Source organism: Peromyscus californicus, unplaced genomic scaffold, assembly GCF_007827085.1.
Source record: "Peromyscus californicus insignis strain IS unplaced genomic scaffold, ASM782708v3 Scaffold_3__1_contigs__length_106647218, whole genome shotgun sequence".
Taxonomy (NCBI): Eukaryota; Metazoa; Chordata; class Mammalia; order Rodentia; family Cricetidae; genus Peromyscus; species Peromyscus californicus.
The window spans coordinates 47110850-47132817 of record NW_026294551.1 but is presented as its reverse complement, the minus strand read 5'-3'; the positions used below and the strand labels follow the sequence as shown (position 1 = coordinate 47132817).

The 21968-nt window shown below is 50.9% G+C and overlaps 1 protein-coding gene across 6 annotated transcripts in view; it reads right to left on the bottom strand.

Moving 5' to 3' along the window:
* The window catches only part of Rph3al (rabphilin 3A like (without C2 domains)), a 147295-nt gene that overhangs the window by 80672 nt on the left and 44655 nt on the right, over positions 1-21968 (bottom strand). For 4 of the 6 annotated variants that reach the window (XM_052756029.1, XM_052756027.1, XM_052756032.1 and 1 more), the window contains exons 2-3: positions 3491-3600; positions 1408-1551 (exon numbers count right to left, since the gene is read on the bottom strand). In XM_052756029.1, coding sequence (XP_052611989.1) covers positions 1408-1551; positions 3491-3567 — 221 coding nt within the window. In that variant the 5' untranslated portion in view covers positions 3568-3600. Of the gene's footprint in view, positions 1-1407; positions 1552-3490; positions 3601-15902; positions 15993-20492; positions 20627-21968 lie in introns of those variants that run through there. The other 2 variants (XM_052756028.1, XM_052756031.1) reach the window with 2 other exon arrangements.

The following is a 21968-nucleotide window of genomic DNA, read 5'->3' as shown; positions in this document are numbered from 1 at the left end:
AGCCTCTGGTGGTCACCCCTACCTCCAGGGGGAGGAAAGTACACTTCCTGCTTTAGAGAAGGCTGGAGCTGAGGGAATAGGAGGCGACACGCTGAGCCACAAAGCTCCCAAGAAGAGGAGCCGTAGTCCACTTCCAAACCTGCCTGGTACAGGGCCCCCCCTCACCACAGGCCAGTGCTTTCTTGGGGTGACAGGATGTTGCTAAGGGGGACAAGGGGTGTCTAGCTCATCAGTGAGGCCACTTCCATCTGCATGCCCCACACTGAGCACCCCTGGTTTCCATATATTGGCATTTGTTGTCCGTCTAGGGACCTGTAGGGCCTTGGGGGCAAACCCAGTTCTAGCCTGGCACGACCCATTTGCTCTCAGGAACCCTCTTGTCAGCGTGTGTCGTGTTTCCATGCCTCATGCAGAGGATACACTTCCTCCATGTGAACAATCCATCTGCGGTATTGCTTCTGGGTCATACGCCCTGCAGCTTAGCACTTAGGGTGGCACCACACCCCAGAAGGGACTTCCTGTGGAGGCCCAGACAGCAGCCTGCTGGCTGAGGGCATCCAAAAGAGCTTCCACAGCACAGGCGAGCCTGTGTGAGCCTCCTGCAACCCACTCCCTGCTCACCATCCTGGGGTGAGCATGGAGGCTTGGAAGTGGGCTGGGGGTGGAGGTGGTCAATCACTAGCATTCATTGCTAGCCCAGAGCCTGGCAGGACCCTTGGGGAAGAGACCTGTAAGAGGCCAGGTTAGATGAAAGAGAGACCCAGCCATTCTGACGTAAGCCCTATTCGCTCTGACACACTAATGACCCGTCTGTGTGATTGAGGCTCATACAAGAGGCCGTGGGCACACAGGTCATTTTTCTAGTGGGACCATTGCCGTCTCAAGCTGCCTTTCTACTGTGCCTGATTTTAAAAAATGATCATGGAAGTAATGGAAAAAGATGAACAGGAAAATAACAAGATCAGAGCAAACCGAGCTCCTGCCCAAAGCAGCGGAGGGCAATGGCACGTTCCTGCCCGAGCTCTTCCAAGTCAAACAGCAATAAAAAAGGCACACCAAAACCTTGGATGACCGAGTCCTGGGTGTTAGAGGCCGGGGGAGAAGCTGAGAACACCCTGGAGGGCGCCTCCTGCTGGGGCCACACTGGGAGGAGTCGGTGATCAGCCCCCATTTGAGTCCATCTCTCGGCTTGAGCTGCAGCTGGCCGGGGGGTACACAGAGACCAAATCCAAAATGCTCCTTCCTGGGCTCATTCCCACACTCCTGGGGTCCTGGGTCAGTACCATCTCCAGCTCCCCGCTGTCTGCATTCCAGGGGGCTCAGATGAGACGCTGACTGTCGCGGACCAGCAGCACCCCTCCCTGCTCAGCGCCCTGACTTTCTTGCTGGAGCTGATGACTGGCTCACCCAATCCTCTGCTGCTCCAGGATGTCCAGCCTCTCTGCTCTCTGGATGACCTGCAGGATGACCTCCAGCTCTCCGGGGCTCAGACACTGGCTCCTCCTTTGCTTCTCCGTCTGGTATGTGTGCACAGACCAGCCTGTCTGCAGCCTGGGGAGAGAACAGTACCGCTGGAGGTAAGGCTGCCCACTACAGCAGTACCCCAGCTGTACCCACGAAGCCCCCATGAGAATGGTGTAGACACAGCCCGGACACTGCGGTCCAGAGTCCATGATGAGAATTCCTGTAAGGTGTGGATGGATGCCCATCACTGGTGTCAGCATTGGTAGGAGGCAATGTGGGACCCACTGTTTCCCTGTCTACTAGGGGAGTCTCGGAGGGCCAGGCCCTATCCTGTCTGGTCCCAGCCCCCTCCTTGCCTTTTACACTGTGTACCCCCACACTCTGCACTCAAGCCACACCAGCCTCCCGTCAGGGCCTCTCTGTATGCCATGTTCCTTCTACCTCAGGACCTTTGCATATGCTACTTCTTATGCTTGGAATGTTCCCCATAGTTCCTCATAACATTTACTTCGTTGGGTCAACAGAAGCATCATACTTAAAAAGGAAGTCTCTCTTGGTCCAGGATCCAGTTAGAACCCCACCCCCACCCCACTGCCAATCATTGCCATTAAAAGAACTGCACATCCCTAAGTATGTCACCTCTTGACATCTCTGCTTTAGTTTCAAGGACCAAATGAGTTCAGGAAGGTTCAGTGACATCTGGGTGCCTGGTAGGAAGAGTGTGAGTTGGAACACTCTTCAGGTTCCCTAGGGGGTTCACTGGATTCAACTCTGCAGTGGGGTATCTGGGCCACTGTCCTTCAGACACACTGTCCTTCACCTGGGAGGAGCCGCTCACACTGGCTTTTCTGGAAGGCTATGGCAGCTCTTAGCAGCTGCTGAACAAAGAGCTGAAGTAGGAAATGAAGGGGACACTGGAGGGTCAAGGGACAGCTGGCCTCTTGCACATAATACAAGAGCTGAGGTCTCCCAGCAACATGTGCCCTGCCAGGGAGGTCACGGTAAGAGGGACCAACCTCATCCCTTGTCACTGTCCCTGCAGGGGTGGAGTGGGGGGGGTTGCTGAGGCACCCAGATGGAGGGAATAAGTCAGCTGTGGAGCAAAGATGCTCACACATCACATGTGACACCACTCTTCCTGAGCGCTTCAGATTAATTTTTCTATCCGCCTTTGATGTCTCTGCTCTGTCCCCGCAGGCTCCTAATGTCTAATTGTGAATTTCTTAAACTCGGTCCCAGTTGGGAAATGCTGGCTTCTGGTACTGACAGTCTAACAGCTGCAGGGAGGCTCCTGACTTATCAGAGCCAGGAACAGCACCCACCAGAGAGCTGAAAGAGACCAGGATGCAAGGGCGGCATCTGAAAGGCCCAGCCACAGGTGCAGTGTGCGCGCAACGGAACTGAATGGTCACTAGGCTGAGGAGCAACAGGAAAATCAAGACACCCCCCCCCCACAAAGGGACACAAGGGAACCACAGAGGGACAGAGACCCTGCCGAGGGCGAGGGGAAGACACTGTGGTCTCTGCCAAAGGGAGCTGTTCATCCAGGGAACAAGCCTGTGCTCTGTGCTGTCCCCCATGACAGTCAGTGACCGGGACAATGAATGAGGAGGCCTTGTTCCCTGCGGATTGTTGTGATAGAGCACAGGTTTGGGAGTCAGCTGAACTCAGATGTGGGTCCCAACCCAGCCATTCCCAAGTGATAAGGGCAAGGAGGTCAGGCCTCGCCTTCCTTATCTGAGAAATGGGGACAAGTCAGTTGTACTTAGTGGGTAATAAATAAACATGGGCCAAGCGTGGTGCGCATTTGCCGGGCACCTACTTCTCTCCAAACTTTCTTCCTGGGAATAAACCTTGCAAAAGACTGGGAGGAAGGCAGCCGATGGAGAAGGAAGAGCCACCCTAGTGTGGGCAAACATGGGCTGCAAAGAGGGTGCCGAGAGGGTTCCAGGCCACCTCTTCAGAGGTGACCTAAGTTCCCGGTGGGGCAGGACCCCACACCCTGGCAGGCCGCAAAGCTACTTACTTGGCTCGCAGAGCAAGCTGCCGGTCGTTGGGGCAAACCCACTGGTCATTCCCACTGCTGAAGATGGTGTCGGCCATGGCTGGGAGCACAGCCCAGGGTGGCAGTCACATCTGAAACAGGAAGGAAAGAGCATGTCAATGGCTGTGGAGCTGATGGCAGACAGGGTCCCTGCTGTCTGTCTCTCCTCCAGCAAGGCCTCATTCCAAGCTCCTTTTCCAAAGCCCTGGAATCCTGGATTGGGTGGTTAGGTGCGTCACGTGGTGGAAGTGGCCAGAGCAGACGGGACATCAGAGGGTGAGAATCAGAAGGGTGAGGAGAAGGCATGCTCCTCGGCAACTTTCAACTCACACACACATCAACATCAGTTGATGAAGGATATTTTAATTGTTCCTGCTTTCGGGGCTATTAGGAATAATGTGACTAAGAATATTTGTACACATGTGTTATGAGGATATATCCGGGACATCAGAGGGTGAGAGCCAGAAGGGTGAGGAGAAGACACGTTCTCAGCAACTTTCAATTCACACAGGGCACCCAACCCCTGCCCTTTCCCACACAGCACCACCGCCCTGAGCACAGACCAGGCCCGTGAGGAGATAGCAAGACACTGAGGCAAGCTCATGATTCTCTCCCTTCCCCCACTGGACCAAAATGGTGGCTCACAGCCCTGTGCTCTGCTCCCTAAGAGGTCCCCATCAAAGCCACAGTGTTCTTCAGAGGGCAAAGCATAGGGTGACAGCCAGCACCTCCACTAGGCACAATTTTAAGTCATGGTGCACAAGGGCTATCCTTGAAAGTCCTACAGGGGAGGGACCCTCCCTCGAACCTGATGGTTCAACATACGTAGTATAGCTTAGGTGGCTTTCGGTGTGTTCCGGAACAGAGGACAAACTCAGACTGCTTATTATGAAGATGTTGTGTGTGCCTTCTAAAGGGAGTGAGTGTGAGTGTGTGTGCGTGGGCACACGTGTTGGAGAGGAAAAGACATGAACTTGGGTCAGTGTGCACAAGGAGAATCTTTGATTTAATCAAATCCAGTCCAGTGGATTACAAATTCAGAACCCCTCTACAGTCAACAACAACAAAAATATTGAGGGGGGAGCTGGAGAAATGGCTCAGTGGTCGAGAGCACTGGCTGCTCTTCCAGAGGACCCAGGTTTGATTCCCAGCACCCACAGGGCAGTTTACAGGAGTCTACAATTCCCGTCTCAGGAGTCTGGTGCCCTCTTCTGGCCTCCATAGGCACTGCATGTATGTAGTGCACAGATACACAGGCAGGTCAAACACACATATACATAAAAATAGTATTTAAAAACATCGACGTTGGATCAGGTATGACAGCGATGTCCTCAGAGCTTTGTTCCATTCTCCAAGCTTACCAATTGATTTGGGGTGATTTCTTCTGAGAATGGAGACACTAGTGTATCATACTACAGGAGCTTTGCTTGGAGAACAATGCCTGGACGTTAACTCAGAATAAAATTGTGTGCTTATTGAATTCCTCCTGCCTCGAGATGAAGGTTGTATGAACGCTGCAATTATATCTTTATTGGTCAAAACCACAATGCACACATTTTAACACACTATGAGCTTTGTGTGGGAATACAGGAACATGACTGGTAGGGGTACACAGTTCCATCATCACTATTCAATACAATTTCTTTCTGTTATAGTTAAAAATAAATGTTTATATGCTACCAATAAAGTTGTGTAACTGAATTAAGTAGCAGGAAAAAAAAAATCGAGGTTGGAAATTTGTTTGCTATGTTAACCAGACTTGCCACAGGACCCAGCAACTCAATTGTCCTAGTTATTCAACTATTGTCCAACTTCAAGAGGACTGAGAATAGTGTATATCCTCCTAACACGTGTACAAATATTCTTAGTCACATTATACCTAATAGCCCCGAAAGCAGGGACAATTAAAATATCCTTCATCAACTGATAAAGGTATAATGTGTGCTCTAGCCATACAAAGGAATGCTAGTCTGCTATAAGAAAGTTCTCAGGCCTGCTCTAACATGGTTGAACCTTGAGAACATTAAGCAAAGTGAAAAAGCCGGGCTTTCATAAGAGCTCTCAAACTGAATAATGTTCTTTATGGAGGTGTCCAGAAAAGGCAAATTTATAGAGGTGGATTCGTGGTCATTCATTGGCACAAAGGACAGTGACAGCTAATGGCTTTTAGGGTTTCTTTGTGGGGTGATGAAAACATTCTGGAATTCGACAGGGGTGATGATTACAATATGTGGATTCCAACTCATGAGATGTTATAAAAAAATCTTTTGGGGCTGGTGAGATGGTTCATAAGTACAGCACTTGCCATGAGAGCCTGGTGACCTGAGGACCCAGGAGCCACATAAAGGTGGATGAAGAGAACCCACCCCACAGAGTTGCCCTCTGACTCCACACATGTGCCATGGTACACATCATCTTACACACACAATGAAAAATAAATTCAACTTTTGAACATTCCAAAACATATGAGCTATATCTATTGATATTTTACTGAAAAATCTAAAAACTTCCATTAAAGATATTATGCCTATTAGGTATTCACATAATTTATGCCTTTTATGAGAAAAACACATGTTTTCAAAACAAAGGCAGCTCATGAGAAAACTGAGATTGTTTTTATATTTCTACAGTTCACTTGGATTTGGGGTTTAACTGAAGACAGCTGACTTTTCTTTCAAACTTCTGAGATGTAGTTCCAGTGAAGCACATGGGAGGCATCCAGGCTCTCACGGCTGTGGAGGATGGATGGAAGGCGGAGGAGTATTCTAACAGCTTTCCCAGATAACGGTGTGTGCTTCTCTGTACTGAAACTCAACAGATGGCACCTGCTTAAAAACTAGTTCCAGCACGGCTTCTGAAGCCACATCTGAGTACTTTCCGTTTTTTCTGTGTTTGTGAAAGAGGCCAAGGATCATATGTTGAGGAAAATAGGGATCTTAGGGATCTCTGTGAAGTGTTGGGGACCCTCAGGGATCCCTGTACCATGCTTAGGGAATAGCTCTTCCAGACCAATGTGGCCCATGTCCGTGATGACCACCAGGGGGCAGCGTGTGGGCTAGAGCTACCTGGCGGTGCACTGTCATCCCACAGGTGGCCTTGACATTCCACCTTGGTCCTCACTTCAGCAAAGAACCCCCAACCAGCCAGGCACAGAGGCTCCATGGGCAAGCCAGGCACCTCTGGACCTTCTCCCAAACAGAGCTAATAGAGTCCAGAAGAACAGGGAGGCGCAGAGAGGGCTCAATGCATAAAGCCGCACTCCCCCAGACTGATGGGCTGGGTTTGATCCCCAGGACCCACAGGGTGGAAAGAGAGAACTAACGCCTCCAGGCTGTCCTCTGACCTCCACACATGTGCTGTTCCCCCAAATGAATCAGTCAAATGAAAAAATAAGAATGCTGTGTCCATTAGAAAACTTCAACCTGTGCCCCATTCCCGGCCTCTAGGGCACCATGGGGTTGTTATTTTTGTTTCAGTTTCTGTTAGCTTGTGAATGGCATGGTCACACTGCTACAGGAGTGTGAAATACGTTACTCTACTCAAAGTAAATATTTAAAACACACGACTCATATGGGGTGTGTGTGTGTGTGTGTGTGTGTGTGTGTGTGTGTGTGTGTGTGTGTGTTTTGTTTGGTTTGGTTTGTTTGTTTTTTTCCTTTCTAACATTCTAGGAGTGTCAGGAAATGGAAGGGCTATGATCCAGGTAGACAGGTTCTACACAGGCTGCTCAGCTCTGCCCCCAACCTGCAGGGGGCACTATACCCAGACCAATGTGTCCAGGGCAGCAACCCCCGAGTCTGACAGCCCAGTTCCTGTGTGACTAGACACAGAAGGAAGGTGGCCCCTGAGCTCTGCTGGCCACGCCACAGAAGTAGAGGAGCAATCAGCGTGACCCTAGAAGACAGGAGCAAGCCAGGGAACTTTGGGACTCTGCACTGGGAAGACCTTATGTTCTGCAGAAGCTTCTAAACTGAAGCCCGTGACAGGATGAGCAGAGAGGACAGGCAGGGGAAACAGGGAAGGACCTGGTATTAAACTCCTTACCTCCGTGATGGCAGAGAATGAAAGGAAGCAGGGAGAAGATGGGGATGCTCCTCATAGCTTCAAACCAGCCCCGTCCCCCAAACATCAAAACATCACTAGGGAGTGAATATACTGCCTTCAGGTCACTTCCTAGTGCCATGGTTTTGTAGGACACAAACCAGGGAACCCTTAGACTGACGTGCACCTGCCCTCTGACCCACTGAAAGTCTATATATGGTCTGTGGCACCCATGGGGCATCCTGTTCTGTCCTTCCTAATCTAAACCATCATTCTGTTAGATGGGAAGAGAGGGTCAAGAGGCCATCAAAGGACCACACAGTTACGTGTGATGGTGTGCCAGCCCTCAAGTAGCCCTGATCCCCATGCCTCCAAGATTGGGAGAAAAGGTCCATAGAAGAAAATAAAGACAAAACCAATCAAACAAAAATGGGTATTCATGCACATTTCCTAAGGGTGCAGGACAAGTCAGCGATCTTCCTGGCGCCTCTGTTTCCCCCACTGGTACCTGAGGGATGGATGGCCTGCCTACAGGACTGCCCTGTACCCGATTCGCACTGCTGAGATGCACACAGGGTGTATGACAGGGCTGCTGGCAGGTCCAGGGAGGGAGGCTAGGGGCTGCTCCGATCTAGACTGAACCCCTGCGCCAGCCCAGTCCACAGGAGGGAGAGGCGGGGCCCACTGTAAGCCAGACAACCCTACACCCACATCTACGGGGAGATCAAGAGAGACAGGGCGATGTTACTTCCAGAGCGTGGGGTCACGGCCCTGGCTGGGCAGGGGCACTCGGATGGCAAGTCCACAGCTGAGCGTGTTCACAGAGGTGGCTCCAATGAAGGTCAGAGACAAGATCACAGAGACTGCTGGTCCCACCCTAGGCTGCGGCTGGCACCTCCGAAATCACAGCTGCCCATCCTTCACACAGAGCGGCCTCGGGACAGACGGGAGGCAGGAAGGGCAACCCGAGGAGACCCATTTCAGGAACCTGCCACAGAGCCAGCTCGGGTATGCCAAACCTCTTTGGTCTGAGCTAGCTGCCAGCTCCCTGACTTGGCAGCCAATTAGAGCCTCCCCATGCCCGCCCCCCCACTCCCCCTCCACCTAAGCACTTCTCTACCAAACTGCATACACACCACCCAACATGCCTGCCCTGCTCCTCACCGAGGGCCTCAGGGAAGACTACAGCCCACACATTCTTAGGAGTTTAAGGCCAGCCTGGGACACATTAGAAAGACCCTGTCTCAAAAAAACCAAGGGCTAGTAGTGTAGCTCAGTATAGTGAGCCTGCCTAGTGTGCACACTCAAAGCCCATGATTCAGTGCCTAGCAACACACACACACACCACACATACACACACACACACACGCTCGCGCATACATGCACACGCACGCACACACACGCACATGCACACGCATACGCACACGCACATGCACACGCACACACACACACAAGCGCGCGCACGCGCATATACACATGCACACACAGAATTGGGGCCTCACAGCTTCCATTAACAGTACTGTGTGTGTTAAATGTGTGCCCTGCCTATTTGTTAATAACTTAGGAGGGAACAAAACAAGCGTTCACAGAAGGTGAGGGAGTAGGGGGGTGAGCCTGCCTATTCAGGAAGAAGGGTAGAACCAGCCTGGAGGGAAACAGAGGCAGACGGACAGAAAGACGGCTGTGTGGGGCTCTGGTCACTTCCTCTATTAACCATGGAGAGACAGCACACGGCTTCTAAAGTCATCTCGGCCGTGACAAGCAAGAGCCTAGAGGAGAGGCGTGTGTGAGTGTGTAATGTGCACAACGGCTGTGAACATCCACTGGACCTAAGTCAAGACTGCTGCTGCTGGGGGTGGGGTCTCAACCCTGGAGACTGGCTCAGGGGTCCTTGCCTGACCACAGGGACATCTATCCCCTCTCCCCCTACACTGTGGCTCCTGGGGCCCCATGTCCTCTCCTCTCTATCCCTTGTTGCCAGGCACAGGGTTCATTGCAGCGATTATCTGCTAAGCTGAGCCGTATTTCAGGGAGAGACAGCTCTTCCTAAATAAGACACTTAGCCAAAAAACCAGATGTGCCGAGAGCCGACAGGACAGACTGTAGACAGGCTCTGTGGCTGGTTGGTTCATGGGAATCTTTGTTTCTCAAGATTCCCCACGGGTTGGCTGCCACGTGGCAGTGGGTGGTTCTGACAGCTCAGCTGATTTCCCTGGAGGGGCTGAGGCACCCACGGGCCCTTTTCCGGGAAGCAGCTGCCTCCTTGTGTCTCTCATCCAGTGCTGGGTGAGACAAGCTGGGCCAGAGGCTGCATCCGGTAAACACACTCAGGGGCTCTTCAGCGCAGGCTACGGGGTGCTGAGGGCAGGTGCTGAGGGGACAGGAGTGGCTTACGCCAGCTTCTTGAGAAAATTCCTAGGGGACGGACTTTCCTGAGCCCCTGGCAACTCTCTGAGCAAGATCTGTAAAAAGCAAACACTTGGTTCCTGGGAGATCGGGTTCTCTCCGAAGTCCAAAGCTGGTCAGCTCAGGTGTTCACTGGCCACGTCTCCGTGGAGAACTTCATGCCCTGGACTCCATGGGATGTTATATGATAAAGAAAAAGCAAGAGCCTGAGAGTTGTCTCAGTGGGTAGAGGTATTGGCCTCCAAGCCTGACAACAACCTGAGTTTGATACCCAGGATCCACATGATGGAAAGAACCATCTCCAATAACCTGTCCTCAGACCATCACATGTGTGTGCTACACATGACATACTCCCTCCCCTCAACACACCCAAAAGAAGCAGCACTACAAACACACTCATCACTCCTCCCCCGTGTTGATACTCAACGTCTTAACAGGGAAAGGACCGTCCGAGTTTGCCCAGGGGTTTACACAGATTCTAAGTTAAATCGAGTTCTTTTTGCCTACCTTGTTATTCAGGTTACTGCTATCCCCCATGCTTTCCAAAATTCCTTGACACTATAATTTTATGACATCAGAGTACTCTAGGCATGGTTCATCATCTGGGACACACTGGTGATTTCCAAATTTTCTCTACAGACTCAACACAAGAGTGCATATCCTGAGAGGTACATCTTAGTGGCCATCTCTGATAAGTTCCTTGGGATACATTCTCCAAAGAGATGTGGAGCAAGCAGTTTTTGGAAACTCATTTTGAGTCAGCTTTGCTACAGTAGCGCTCACAGCCACTCAAAGCTGTGAGCTGCGGGCCTCTTGCCTGCTCTCTCTAGTGTCTAGAATTGGCCATCAGGAAACATCTGTTGGAAGCAGCAGGGTCCTGTCAGCCTAATGTCAACGTTGCGTTTTCTGAAGGGCCTACCTATAGATCTTCAATTAACTGGGTTCAAGAGTATATGACTCCCTCACAGTCTCCTCTTTGCAAAATCTTTGCATCCACTTTAAAGAAGGCTTCTGGCTCCTTAGGTTTAGAGTCGGAAGGACCGGTGCTAGTTTTAGCATCTGGGTTGACGGGCCTTGGCAGGTACCGTAGCAGCCAGCCAGTAGGGTGGTCTATAAAAAGGAGTGAGGGCTAGGACGCCGTGGTAGAGTGAACAATGAGGCCCTGGTTTTACCCCAGTACCATAAAAACAGGCAGGCAAGTCAAGAGACCTCATGCAGAAGGGAGAAGAGGGGACACCCTTCTACAGAGTCCTTCCCACCATGGGTCCCCGGGGTTCCTATGACCCCAGAAACACTGCTGCCTGATCCCCAACCTTCTAACTCACCACAACTATGCCAGGGTGGAAACCACCCACTCACAGCTGTCCCTGGCACATCGTATACCTGGAGGGCAAATCAACCCTGAGCCTAAGACGAGATGATCCACATGGCCAGGGTCTGCCTCGATGCCATCACAAGTGAGAGACACCCCCCTCCCCCATGGAGAAACACATCCCAAGTCCAGCCATGCCATCTTCATGTGAGAAGAAAGGATATCTATGCAGGGAATGTGAAAGGCGAGCAGGTGGGAACTAGAGCACAAACCCTGTCTGGAGGTGGCGCCCAAACACAAACGGCAATTAAAAGCAACCAGCCAGTTCAGGCCCTGCCTCCTATCAGCCACTTGAAGAGAGAAGTCTGAGTCACTTAATCATGACACTTAAATGAAACACATGGCCCAGCCATGGGTGGCAGAACCACCCGGCTGACAGGTTCAGGGTACGTTGTAAACGGCTGTGTTGAACCACGCAGACTAGGGATAATTGTTCTGCACATTAATGTAACAACATACAACACATACAAATAGTATTTGACAAATAAAACCTTTTACCTTGACCTTAACCGCCAATCAAACCCTTTAACCAGGTCAGGTTTGATTTTCCACTTGTGGAAAAATCAAAAGTCTAGGTGGAGGAAGTAAATGTGAGACGAAGGTCCCTCCCTGATCACATGACAGAGGACAAGCCCCAAGGAGCAGGGGTAGGAGGGCTAGAGACAGAGGAGGTCGCTTTTAAGAGACTGGGTAAGAGGCCTCATCCTGAGTGCAAAATCTGAGCCAGTACCCAGAGAGCTGTGTGGCAAAGGAGTTGTGGTCCCCATCCACTAGTCCCCATGCAGCCCCCATAGGGAGAATGCTGTGATCCATTAGTCATGTCTGCCCTGGTGTGGGAGGGAGAGTGGGTGCACGTTTGCTGTTGTCAAGTCTGTTACTCCCAAGATAGGCATCTGTTGTGCATAGGCTGAGGGTGACAGAGGAGGGGAGGAGGGAAGGGGCATCTCAGGGAGGGAAGAAAAGCTGGGACAAAGAAAAGAATGCTCACCATTGCACTAGTACTTGCTGAGGCCTTGGACACTGTGTGAAAGCCCTTCACTCTACACCCAGGCATTAATATTCCAGGAGTCCTTAGCAACGGGCCCTGACATCTGCTCTGTTACTAAGATACGGGAAACAGGATGATAGCTACAAGATGAGGTGAGCCCAGACATCAACATCCCCACCTGTCAGGCTGCGCTGGGAGGAAGGAAGATTCAGACAGGAGGCTTGGAGGCCTCCAAGGCCCGTCCTGACCCAAGAGCGTGGCTCACTCAGAAGTGCCTTAGAATGACGTGAGGATTCGAGATGATAGAACAGGCCCAGGGAAGCCGGTGTCTGACACACATTCCTAAACTTTGCCGTGTCATACGCCTCCTGCCAGATCTGCCCGCTTTGGTAAGCTCCCCTCTTCCTCCAGCTCCTCTTGCCAATGCTGTCACAATGCTTCCTAACCAGATGTCAGGCCTCCTGGGGCTCACACACAAACCCTTCCTGTGGAACCAGAGAGATCTTCCCTAGTAGCATGGATCAGAGTGTGCTTCAAAAACATCCCAAAACATCCATGGCTCCACACCACCACAGGGTAACAAACCCAAGCTGCATTCAAAAGTGTCCATGATCTAGGCCAGAATACTCCTGGAGTTTTACCTATTACCACATTCCTTTAAAAAATCAATCAGATTTGGGGCACTTAAAATTCAGACACATTCCAGGGGCTAGGCCTTGTCCCCCACATCCTTTCATCTAGGACATTTTTTTGTTTTGAGACAGGGTTTCTCTGTGTAGACCTGGCTGTCCTGGAACTCACTTTGTAGACCAGGCTGGCCTCAAACTCAAAGATCCACCTGCCTCTGCCTCCTGAGTGCTGGGATTAAAGGAGTGCACCACCACAGGCTGACTTTTAAATACATGTTCATGTATGTATAGTGTATGTGTGCATGTCTATGTGGGCACATGCGTGTGCAGCATGCTTGCAGAGGACCACATGTGGTCGTCCCTCTCTGCCTCCACTTTGTGTGTCTGAACTCAGATCATCAGGCTTGGCAACCAGCACCTGTACCCACGAAGCCATCTCACCAGCCCCCTTTTTTGCCCCCACTCCGTGTGTGGAGTGTGCATGTGTGGGTCTGTGCAAATGGCGTGTATGGGACAGTACGTGCATGGGGAAGCCCAAGGCCGGGGTCAGGGGTCATCCTCTAGTGTTCTTCTACCTCAGTCAATGAGGCAGCTAGCTCTCCCTAACCAACTTGCTCGGGGCTCACCCATCTCCATCAACTCCACCTGTAACTCCCTGAGGCTAGAACTACAGGGGCCTCCGTGCCCACGGAGCATTTATACAGGTTCTGGGATCTGAATTCAGGTCCATACATACTTGTACAGCAAGTGTTTAACCACTGAGTCATCTCCCCGGGCCCGTGTTTAAAAATGTTTAGTTATTATTATTTCTCTCTGTGTGTGTCTGTGTCTCTCTGTCTCCCTGTCTCTCTCTGACTCTGTGTGTGTGTGTGTGTGTGTGTGTGTGTGTGTGTGTGTGTGTGTGTGTGTTTGAAAGCTGCCTGGCTTGTGCACTATTCGACTTTACCCGCTGACCCATCTCACCGGCCTTTACCCGGGACACTTTCTTCTTGTCTTCCTACAGATCCCAGCCCCACCTTCTCTGGAGTCCAACATCTGGACTGACCCCACCTTGCTCTCTGTATTCTCCAGGTTCTTTGTCTCTGCTGTCCCTGTGAAGACAACTCTGGAGATGTCCTCAGTGTCCCTGAACTAGCACAGTACCTGAACATGCTAACTATTTGGCTCACCTTCAAAGAACCAATACAGCACAGCCCAGAAAGCAAGGCCTGGCCAGCCACCTCCCTCCTATCCATCCAGTGCCCCGGCCATGCCTAGACCCGGCTCTGGCTGGATCTCTCCTGGCTCGCCTCTGGTCACATGACAAGGTGGTTCACACCAACTAGAAACCCAGAAAGGACCTTGACGCTTGAGGAATGATCAATGATGCATCCAGGTACAAGGTCAGTTAATGTCAAAAATGACAGATGACCCAGAAAAGGTGAGCTGCAGAAGAGGAGCCGATCAGCAGGTGGAGGGATGCGTGAGGCAACCTGGGACATGCATTGTTAAAGGGGCGGGTGCCATCTGGAATTATTAATCAACTTTTTTCAGTCTAATGAAGAAAAGTTGGAGTTTATAAAGAGGACATTTGCTATTGATTTATTTTGCACCCCCCGCTCCCCTTTCTTTGAGACAAGGTCTCTCTCTGTAGCTCAGGCTACGGCACGAGCTGGCCTCCAACTCATGGCAATCCTCCACACTCAGTCTCCCAAGTACTGGGTTACAGGCATAAGCATTACACCTAGCTTTAAAAAAAAGTAAAAATAAAAACAAAAGATCTTAATGGGCTAGTAAATGGCTCAGTGGGTAAAGGTGCTTGCAGCCAAACCTGAGGACCAGTTTTTGATCCCCAGCCCCACATGGAGGAAGAGAAAATGGATTCCTTCAAGTTACCCTATGACCTCCACATAGATGCTTTCAGATGTGTGCCCCATCACACATACAATAAATAAGACTTTTTAAAAAAATTTATGGCCAGATGTGTTAATACACACCTTTAATGCAGCACCTGGGAGGCAGAGGCAGGTACATTTTCACAGATTTATGGACAGCCTGGTTTATACAGTGAGTTCCAGGCCAGCCAATGCTACACAGTAAGACACTGTCTCCAAAAAAATTTTTTTTGGCTTTCAAGATTTTAATATATTTAAGCACAGATAAGAGGAGAGGAGGAGACAGGCATGTAGAAGAGAAGACAGAAGACTTGACACAGGTTTCCCAGGAGAGTGACTTAGTTCTCCAGTCACCTTCCGAGGAAGGCTTAAGGCAGGTAAACAGACGAGAGTGCCCTAACTGTGCCCGAGGACCCTGCTCAGTTTCTTCCAGCCACGCTTCCTGCACCCCACAGCTGTGGCAGGGCCCCCACACCTGTGCCCTGACACACCCACCCCTACTCAGTCACAAAGCTGAGGGTCCATCACTGTCCTCTCACAAGCAAAACAGAACAGCGCGTGTGTAGTTGGTTTTTTTTTTTTAACGCTTTGCTCTTTTGGGGGGCCCGCCACCAGGCTCCCAAATAAATCACATGGAGTCTTATTCTTACTAAGAATGCCCAGCCTTAGCTTGGTTTATTTCTAGGCAGCTTTTCTTAATTTATCCCCTCTACCTTTTACCTCTGGACTTTTACCTTTCTCTATTTCTGTATCCCTTTCTTTACTCTTACTCCGCGGCTTGCTGTGTAGCTGGGTGGCTGGCCCCTGGAGGCCTCCTCCTCCTCTTCCTCTCACTTCTATACCTGCTCTCTTCCCAGAGTTCTCCTATTTATTCTCTCTGCCTGCCAGCCCCCGCCTATCCCTCTCCTGCCTAGCTATTGGCCAGTCAGCTCTTTACTAGACCAATCAGGTGTTTTAGACAGGCATAGTAACACAGCTTCACATAATTAAACAAATGCACCCTAAAAGAATGCAACACATCTTTGCATCATTAAGCAAATGTAACACATGTGGTCCCACCGCACCATCGGCCCAACAGACTCACTGGGTACTGACTGTGCATCAGGCCCTGCAGCTGCTCAGTTTCTGGGGGTTGACGGCTCTCCTCCCCTCCCTAATCCAGCAGGCCTCCCACGCGTACTCACAAGACACCTTAATATAAGGGCGTCTTCTTTTATTTAATCCTTGGATCCTTTAAGGGGCTGGGATGCCCAGGCCAGTGACCCTCAAGTCACGGCCTGCCTCTCTGTCTAACTGGAAACAAATGCTTTTCATCTTCCCAGGGCAAAAGCTTCCATCCGAAATGAGATGCAAAATATCTTCCTTCCCCCCCCAACCTTTTGAGCCACAGGCTCTGCCCACGCGTCCCCAGAGGCACAGCTTGATCTTGTCATTTCTAAAAAGCCTGACATAGGGTAGATGGGAACACTCAGATCCTGGCAATCATGGGGTAACCACACTCCTTGGGCAACAATCACCGTGAAGACAGAGGAAGGAATCTGTGCAGGCCAGCACAGGCCAGCGCAGGCCAGCACAGGCCAGCGCAGGCCACCTTCCAGCCCCAAAGTAGCACTTGTTCCCGCTGGCACCAGGTCATAGCTGTGTCCTAGGGGTGCTGCCACAAAGTTGCTAGAACAAGTCTGAAAGCAGGGGATGGGCAGGGCTGAGGGTCGTCTGCAGCCTCAGGGGCAGAAGGGGTCCCTTGCCTGTTTTAACACTGGTTTCTGCTGGTTCCTCAGCCTTCCCAAGGCTGAAGCTGCAACCCTCCCAGTTCTGTCTGCACAGCAAGGGGCCCCTGTCTGTCTGTCTGTCTGCCTGCCTGTCTTTACACAGATGTCCTCTTTCTCCTCTCTCCCTGTTCGCCCTCCCCCTCCCCTGCTCTTTCTCCCCCCCCCTCCCCACCTTCTCCTGCTCTCGATCCCCCGTGCTGATCCTAGAACACGGTGCTGCCACTGGGCTCTGACTTTTCCCTTTTTCTTTTGTACTGGGGACTGAACCCAGGACCCTTTAAGCTATATTCCCAGCCCATGGTCTCTTTGTTTTGTTTCTGAGGCCTGTTTCTGAGCTTGCTAGTATATAGCTCAGGCTAGCCCAGCACTTACTATATAGCCTAGACTAGCCTAGAACTTGAATTCCTCCTCCCTCTACCTCCTGAGTACTGGGATTACAAGTATGTTGGAATCAGACAGTATCTCACTCCAGAAGGATCTCAATCTAACAATTACAACTGGAATGACCCTATTTCCGAGTAAAAGCCACATTGAGAGGCACTGAGAGGTGGGACATCAATATATCCTTTTGAGGGACACAGTTCAACCCACAGCACACTAGGATAACAGACTCAATCTTGTCATGGGGGTGGGGACAGTAGGCACCATGGGTCCATTTGACTATGTGCACTAATGACTACAGCGTCCCATCCCTGGATTTCCTGGAAGACTAAGGACCAAGAAAGGGCTGCAAATTCTGGAACAGAGAGGTCAAGGTTCACACACACACACACACACACACACACACACACACACACACACACAGATTCCATGCTGTGTGTGGTAGTGTGCACTTGGGAGTAGGAAGCAGGGAGATGATGAGCCAACCTGGGCTACACAGTAGCATTGTCTCTTAAAAAAAAAAAAAAAAGGTCGGGGGGGGGGGAAGTGAGGAAAGGGGGGAGGGAGGGAGCATGAAACACCCCATTTTGGTCACTGCACTCCCTGGGGGTTAAGGAAGGGATCTGTGAACTTCAATTAGAAAAAAAAAAGCTTTTTCATTAATCTACAACTGAATGTTCCATTTCCTCTCACTACGAATATAGCCGGCACATCACAGTCACATTTGTGGTGTCTTAATCATGAGCTCAGATATTTTCCCAACAGTATAGAACTGCAGATATCTCAGAATGCACTCACTCCTCTCTATAAGTTACGGCAGTGGGGGTTGGGGAAGGCTGTCTGTAAGTGGGCATCAGGCCCTGAATTCACATCCCCAGCACCCACATAAAAAGCAGAGTGTGGCCGGGCGGTGGTGGCGCACGCCTTTAATCCCAGCACTCGGGAGGCAGAGCCAGGCGGATCTCTGTGAGTTCGAGGCCAGCCTGGGCTACCAAGTGAGTTCCAGGAGAGGCGCAAAGCTACACAGAGAAACCCTGTCTCGAAAAACCAAAAAAAAAAAAAAAAAAAAAAAAGCAGAGTGTGGGCAGCCAGGTGTGGTGCATATCTTTAATCCCAGCACTCAGGAAGCAGAGCCAGGTGGATCTCTCTGAGTTCAAGGCCAGCCTGGTCTACAGAGTGAGATCCAGGACAGGCACCAAAGCTATACAGAGAAACCCTGTCTCGAAAAACAAACAATGGCAGGGTGTGGCATTGAGTGGCACACCAATCTATAGCCGCTGTGCTGCGAGAGCGGACTAGACAGGCAGATCCCCTGGGCACACTGGCTAGCCAGCCTATACCTGCCTTAAAAAATAAGGCAAAACAAGGAAGGCACTAGACAAGGAATTCTGGGCTCTGCAGGCACGAACGCACATAACATACATGTGCACATACCCATTTGAACACACACACACACACACACTACACCAGTGGTTTGACCCCACTGCAAAGCTGTTCCCCTCGTGGACGAGCAAAACAGCTCATGGAACACTACAACACAGGTAGTTGTTCACGGTTTCAAACCCACTCTCATCACTGTAAATAAACACAACTATTTTCCCTCAATTATCCTGTCTGCATTTAAGCCACTGTTTTAGTCAGGTGCAGTGACATGCTCTTGGATCCCAGCATCCTATATTTTCTCTCATGATAAAAGAACAAATAGACCTGTACACACACACACACACACACACACACACACACACACATACACACACAGAGCCTACATGATGAGCCAGTGAGTTAGGGTTCTTGCTGCCAAGGCTGATAGCCTGGGTTCAATCCCTGGGATTCATATGATGCAGGGAGATTCTGAAAGTTGTCCTCTGACTTACACATGTGCCATGGCATGACCATGCACATGATTACACACTGAGTGAACAAATGTAATTAAAAAAAACTCAGTAAACAAAATAAAAACATTACTTAACCAGACTGTCAAAAAGTAGAGTACATACATATGGAAATGGAAGTAGAATCTGGCTCAACAGTGATGGGAATAACATCACGTTGTCAGGGAAAGCAAGCGTCTGCCCAGAAAATGCTAGGTCCTCCAGGGGCTCCAAAAAGTGGCTTGAGTCATGCACTGGTGTGTATTGATGCTGTGTGTGTGTGTGTGTGTGTGTGTGTGTGTGTGTGTGTGTGTGTGTGTATCTGTCTGTCTGTGTATGTCTGTCTGTGTGTCTGTGTCTCTGTGCATGTGTGTATCTCTGTCTGTGTGTGTCTGTCCATGTGTGTCTGTCCGTGTGTGTGTCTGTGTGTATGTCTGTGTCTCTGTGCATGTGTGTATCTGTCTGTGTGTGTCTGTCTGTGTGTCCATGTGTGTGGGTGTCCAAGTGTCTCTTTCTCTATGTGTGTGTCTTCTCTGTGTGTGTGTGTGTATGTCTTCTCTGTGTCTTCTGCGTGTGTGTGTGCCTGTGTCTCTGTGTGTACGTGTGTGCTTTTGTCTCTATTTGTGCCTGTGTCTCTGTGTCTATCTGGGTCTCTGTGGGGGGTTTGTGTGTGTATCTGTGTGTATCTTTGTGGATGTGTCTCTGTGGGTGTGGGTGCCCGTGTCACTGTGTATCTGTGAGCGTGTGTGTCTGTGTCTCTGTGTACACGTGTCTGTCTGCATGTGTGTCTGTGTTACTGTTTGCGTGTATGTCTGTGTCTCTCTGTGTATGTCTGTGTGTCTCTGCGTATCTGTGTATCTCTGTATGTGTGTCTGTATGTCTCTGTGTGTCCATGTGTATCTCTGTGGGTGTCTGTGTGTGGGAGTGTCTCTGTGTGTGAGTGTATCTTTCTGTGTGTGTGTGTGTGTGTGTTTCTCTGTGTGTGTCTTGTCTCTCTGTATGTGTGTCCCTGTCTCTGTGTATGTGTGTGTGGATCTGTCTCGGTCTCTGTGGGTCTGTGTATATGTGTGTGAAAGTCTCTGGGTGTGTGTGTGATTCTGTGGGTGTGTATGGTTCTCTATATGGGTGTGTATGTCTCTCTTTGTGTGTCTGTCCATGTCTGTATCTGTCCATGTTTATGTGTGTGTCGGTCTGTGTCTCTGTCTCTCCTTCTCTCTCTCCCTCTGTGTGTCTCTGTCTCTCTATGTCTCTGTTGTCTCTGTCATCTCTCTCTCATTCCCTCTGTCTCTGTTCTCTCTGTGTCTCTCTCTGTCTCTGTTCTCTCTCTGTGTGTGTCTCTCTCTCTGTCTCTCTCTCTCTCTCACTCTGTCTCAAGTTTTACCCTGTAATCTATGTGAGCCTGGAACTCCACACCTCCCCTGCTTGCGCTTCCTGAGTGCTGGGACTGAAGCATGAGCCAACACACCCGGAGCTTTCCATCCAGAAATACAACCTGCTTCCATTATGTGAGTTATGGGGCCTGGAAAGCCCCAGGCCAACACCATTTCTACAAAGGAAATCTGATTTTAGTTCCCACCTGGCTACTGATTATTGAAGGAGCTAGACAAAACTCACCAGGAGACAGAACCCCCTGAAAGGAAATCCTCTCCTTACCTGCCAGGCCTGATTCTCAGCTCCTTGGTGGGCGGTCCTCCGGTCCTCCGGCGGTCCCGTAGCCTCCCTCACCCTGCCTCTCCCAGCTAGAAAGTAGCTCTTAGATCGTCCTCGGTCCCACCAGGCACTTCTCCATCCTTCTTCCGCCCAATCTCCTGGCCCCGGCTGTTTGCTTAAAGCCAGCCGCCAAGGCAACCCTCAGCTGACCCGGCCTGCTATCTGCGAGCCAGCTGTCCCCTCTTGTTCCTGGAAACACAAACAGACGTTTCTCTGTTCCAGCTCCAAGGTTAAGTGCCACACTGCCGAGGAGACAGCTGTCCACTTCTCTGCGGGCTACCTAAGACCCCAAATAAATAAAGATGCCCACCATGACATCCCCAATGTCAACCTCCGAGGCTCCAGGCAACAGTGGGGGGACCTCAGAATAGGACTTGGTAAAGAGGAGATGTGTAGGAGGAGGGTCCAGCCAAAACCAAGTGGTACCTAGCTGGGCATCTCCAAACAAATTGGAAACCACACAGACACATGTTCAACACGACCCTGAGCTGCCAAGAAGAGGCAAAGCAGCCAGGTCCTGCCTGCCCCTGGGCATTTGCCCCAGGCCGATAGCGGCACAGGTCCATGGGGACCAGAAGACCACTATTCCCCTATAGAGACAAAGGAACCAGCCCCAGAGAGCTGCAGCCACCCCTGGGTGCCCAAAGCTGCCATAAGTGGCCTAATTTGATCTGAGCTGGGCTGAGCCCTGACGCTTTCCCCGACTTTCCCTGCCTCCAGGAAGACCTGGCTGCTGGCAGATGGTGCCTAACAAAGGCAATAAACCAGAGCGGGTGGGAGCGGGTTGTCAAGCCCCGACCACACACTCTGCCAGGGGCTCTCAGAAGCTGAGTGGGGCAGGAAGTGGCCAAAGGCCAGAGCAGACTGAAGGGTGTTACTGAGGAGGTAGGCTGTCTCAGCTAACAAAGAGCGTTCAGTGGCTTGGATGAGAGGTGCTAGACAGGCAGCAGGGACCTTTGCTAGCTTGCTGCAATACCACTATTGACCCTCTTGGGCCCCGAAATAAGTCTTGGAGAAGGCTACTGCTTCTCCAGACCTCGGTCAACCTGTTACCCTCCCCAGGCAGCCTTTGGAGGGCCCCACAATGCTCAGACAGTTGTTGAGGATCAAGTCCAGTGTCCTCGCCTGGGAGTTCATGGCCATCCGCTGGGCTCCACCTCCGCTGGCTGCCCTGCCTCTCTCTGGACAGGAACAGCTGGTGTCACGCCCCAGTCTGTGCCTCCCATTACTCCATACTCACTGCCTCACTTGTGATGACAGCAGAAAGACAATTGAACTTTGTCAGAACAAAAAAACCTGAGCAACACTATCAAGACTGTGGCAAGAGACCCCGCAGAATGGGAGAAAATATTTGCAAACGTCTGTCAATGGGAGGCCAGACCTGCTGTTCCTCTGACCACTGCTTGAGGAACCCCAGAG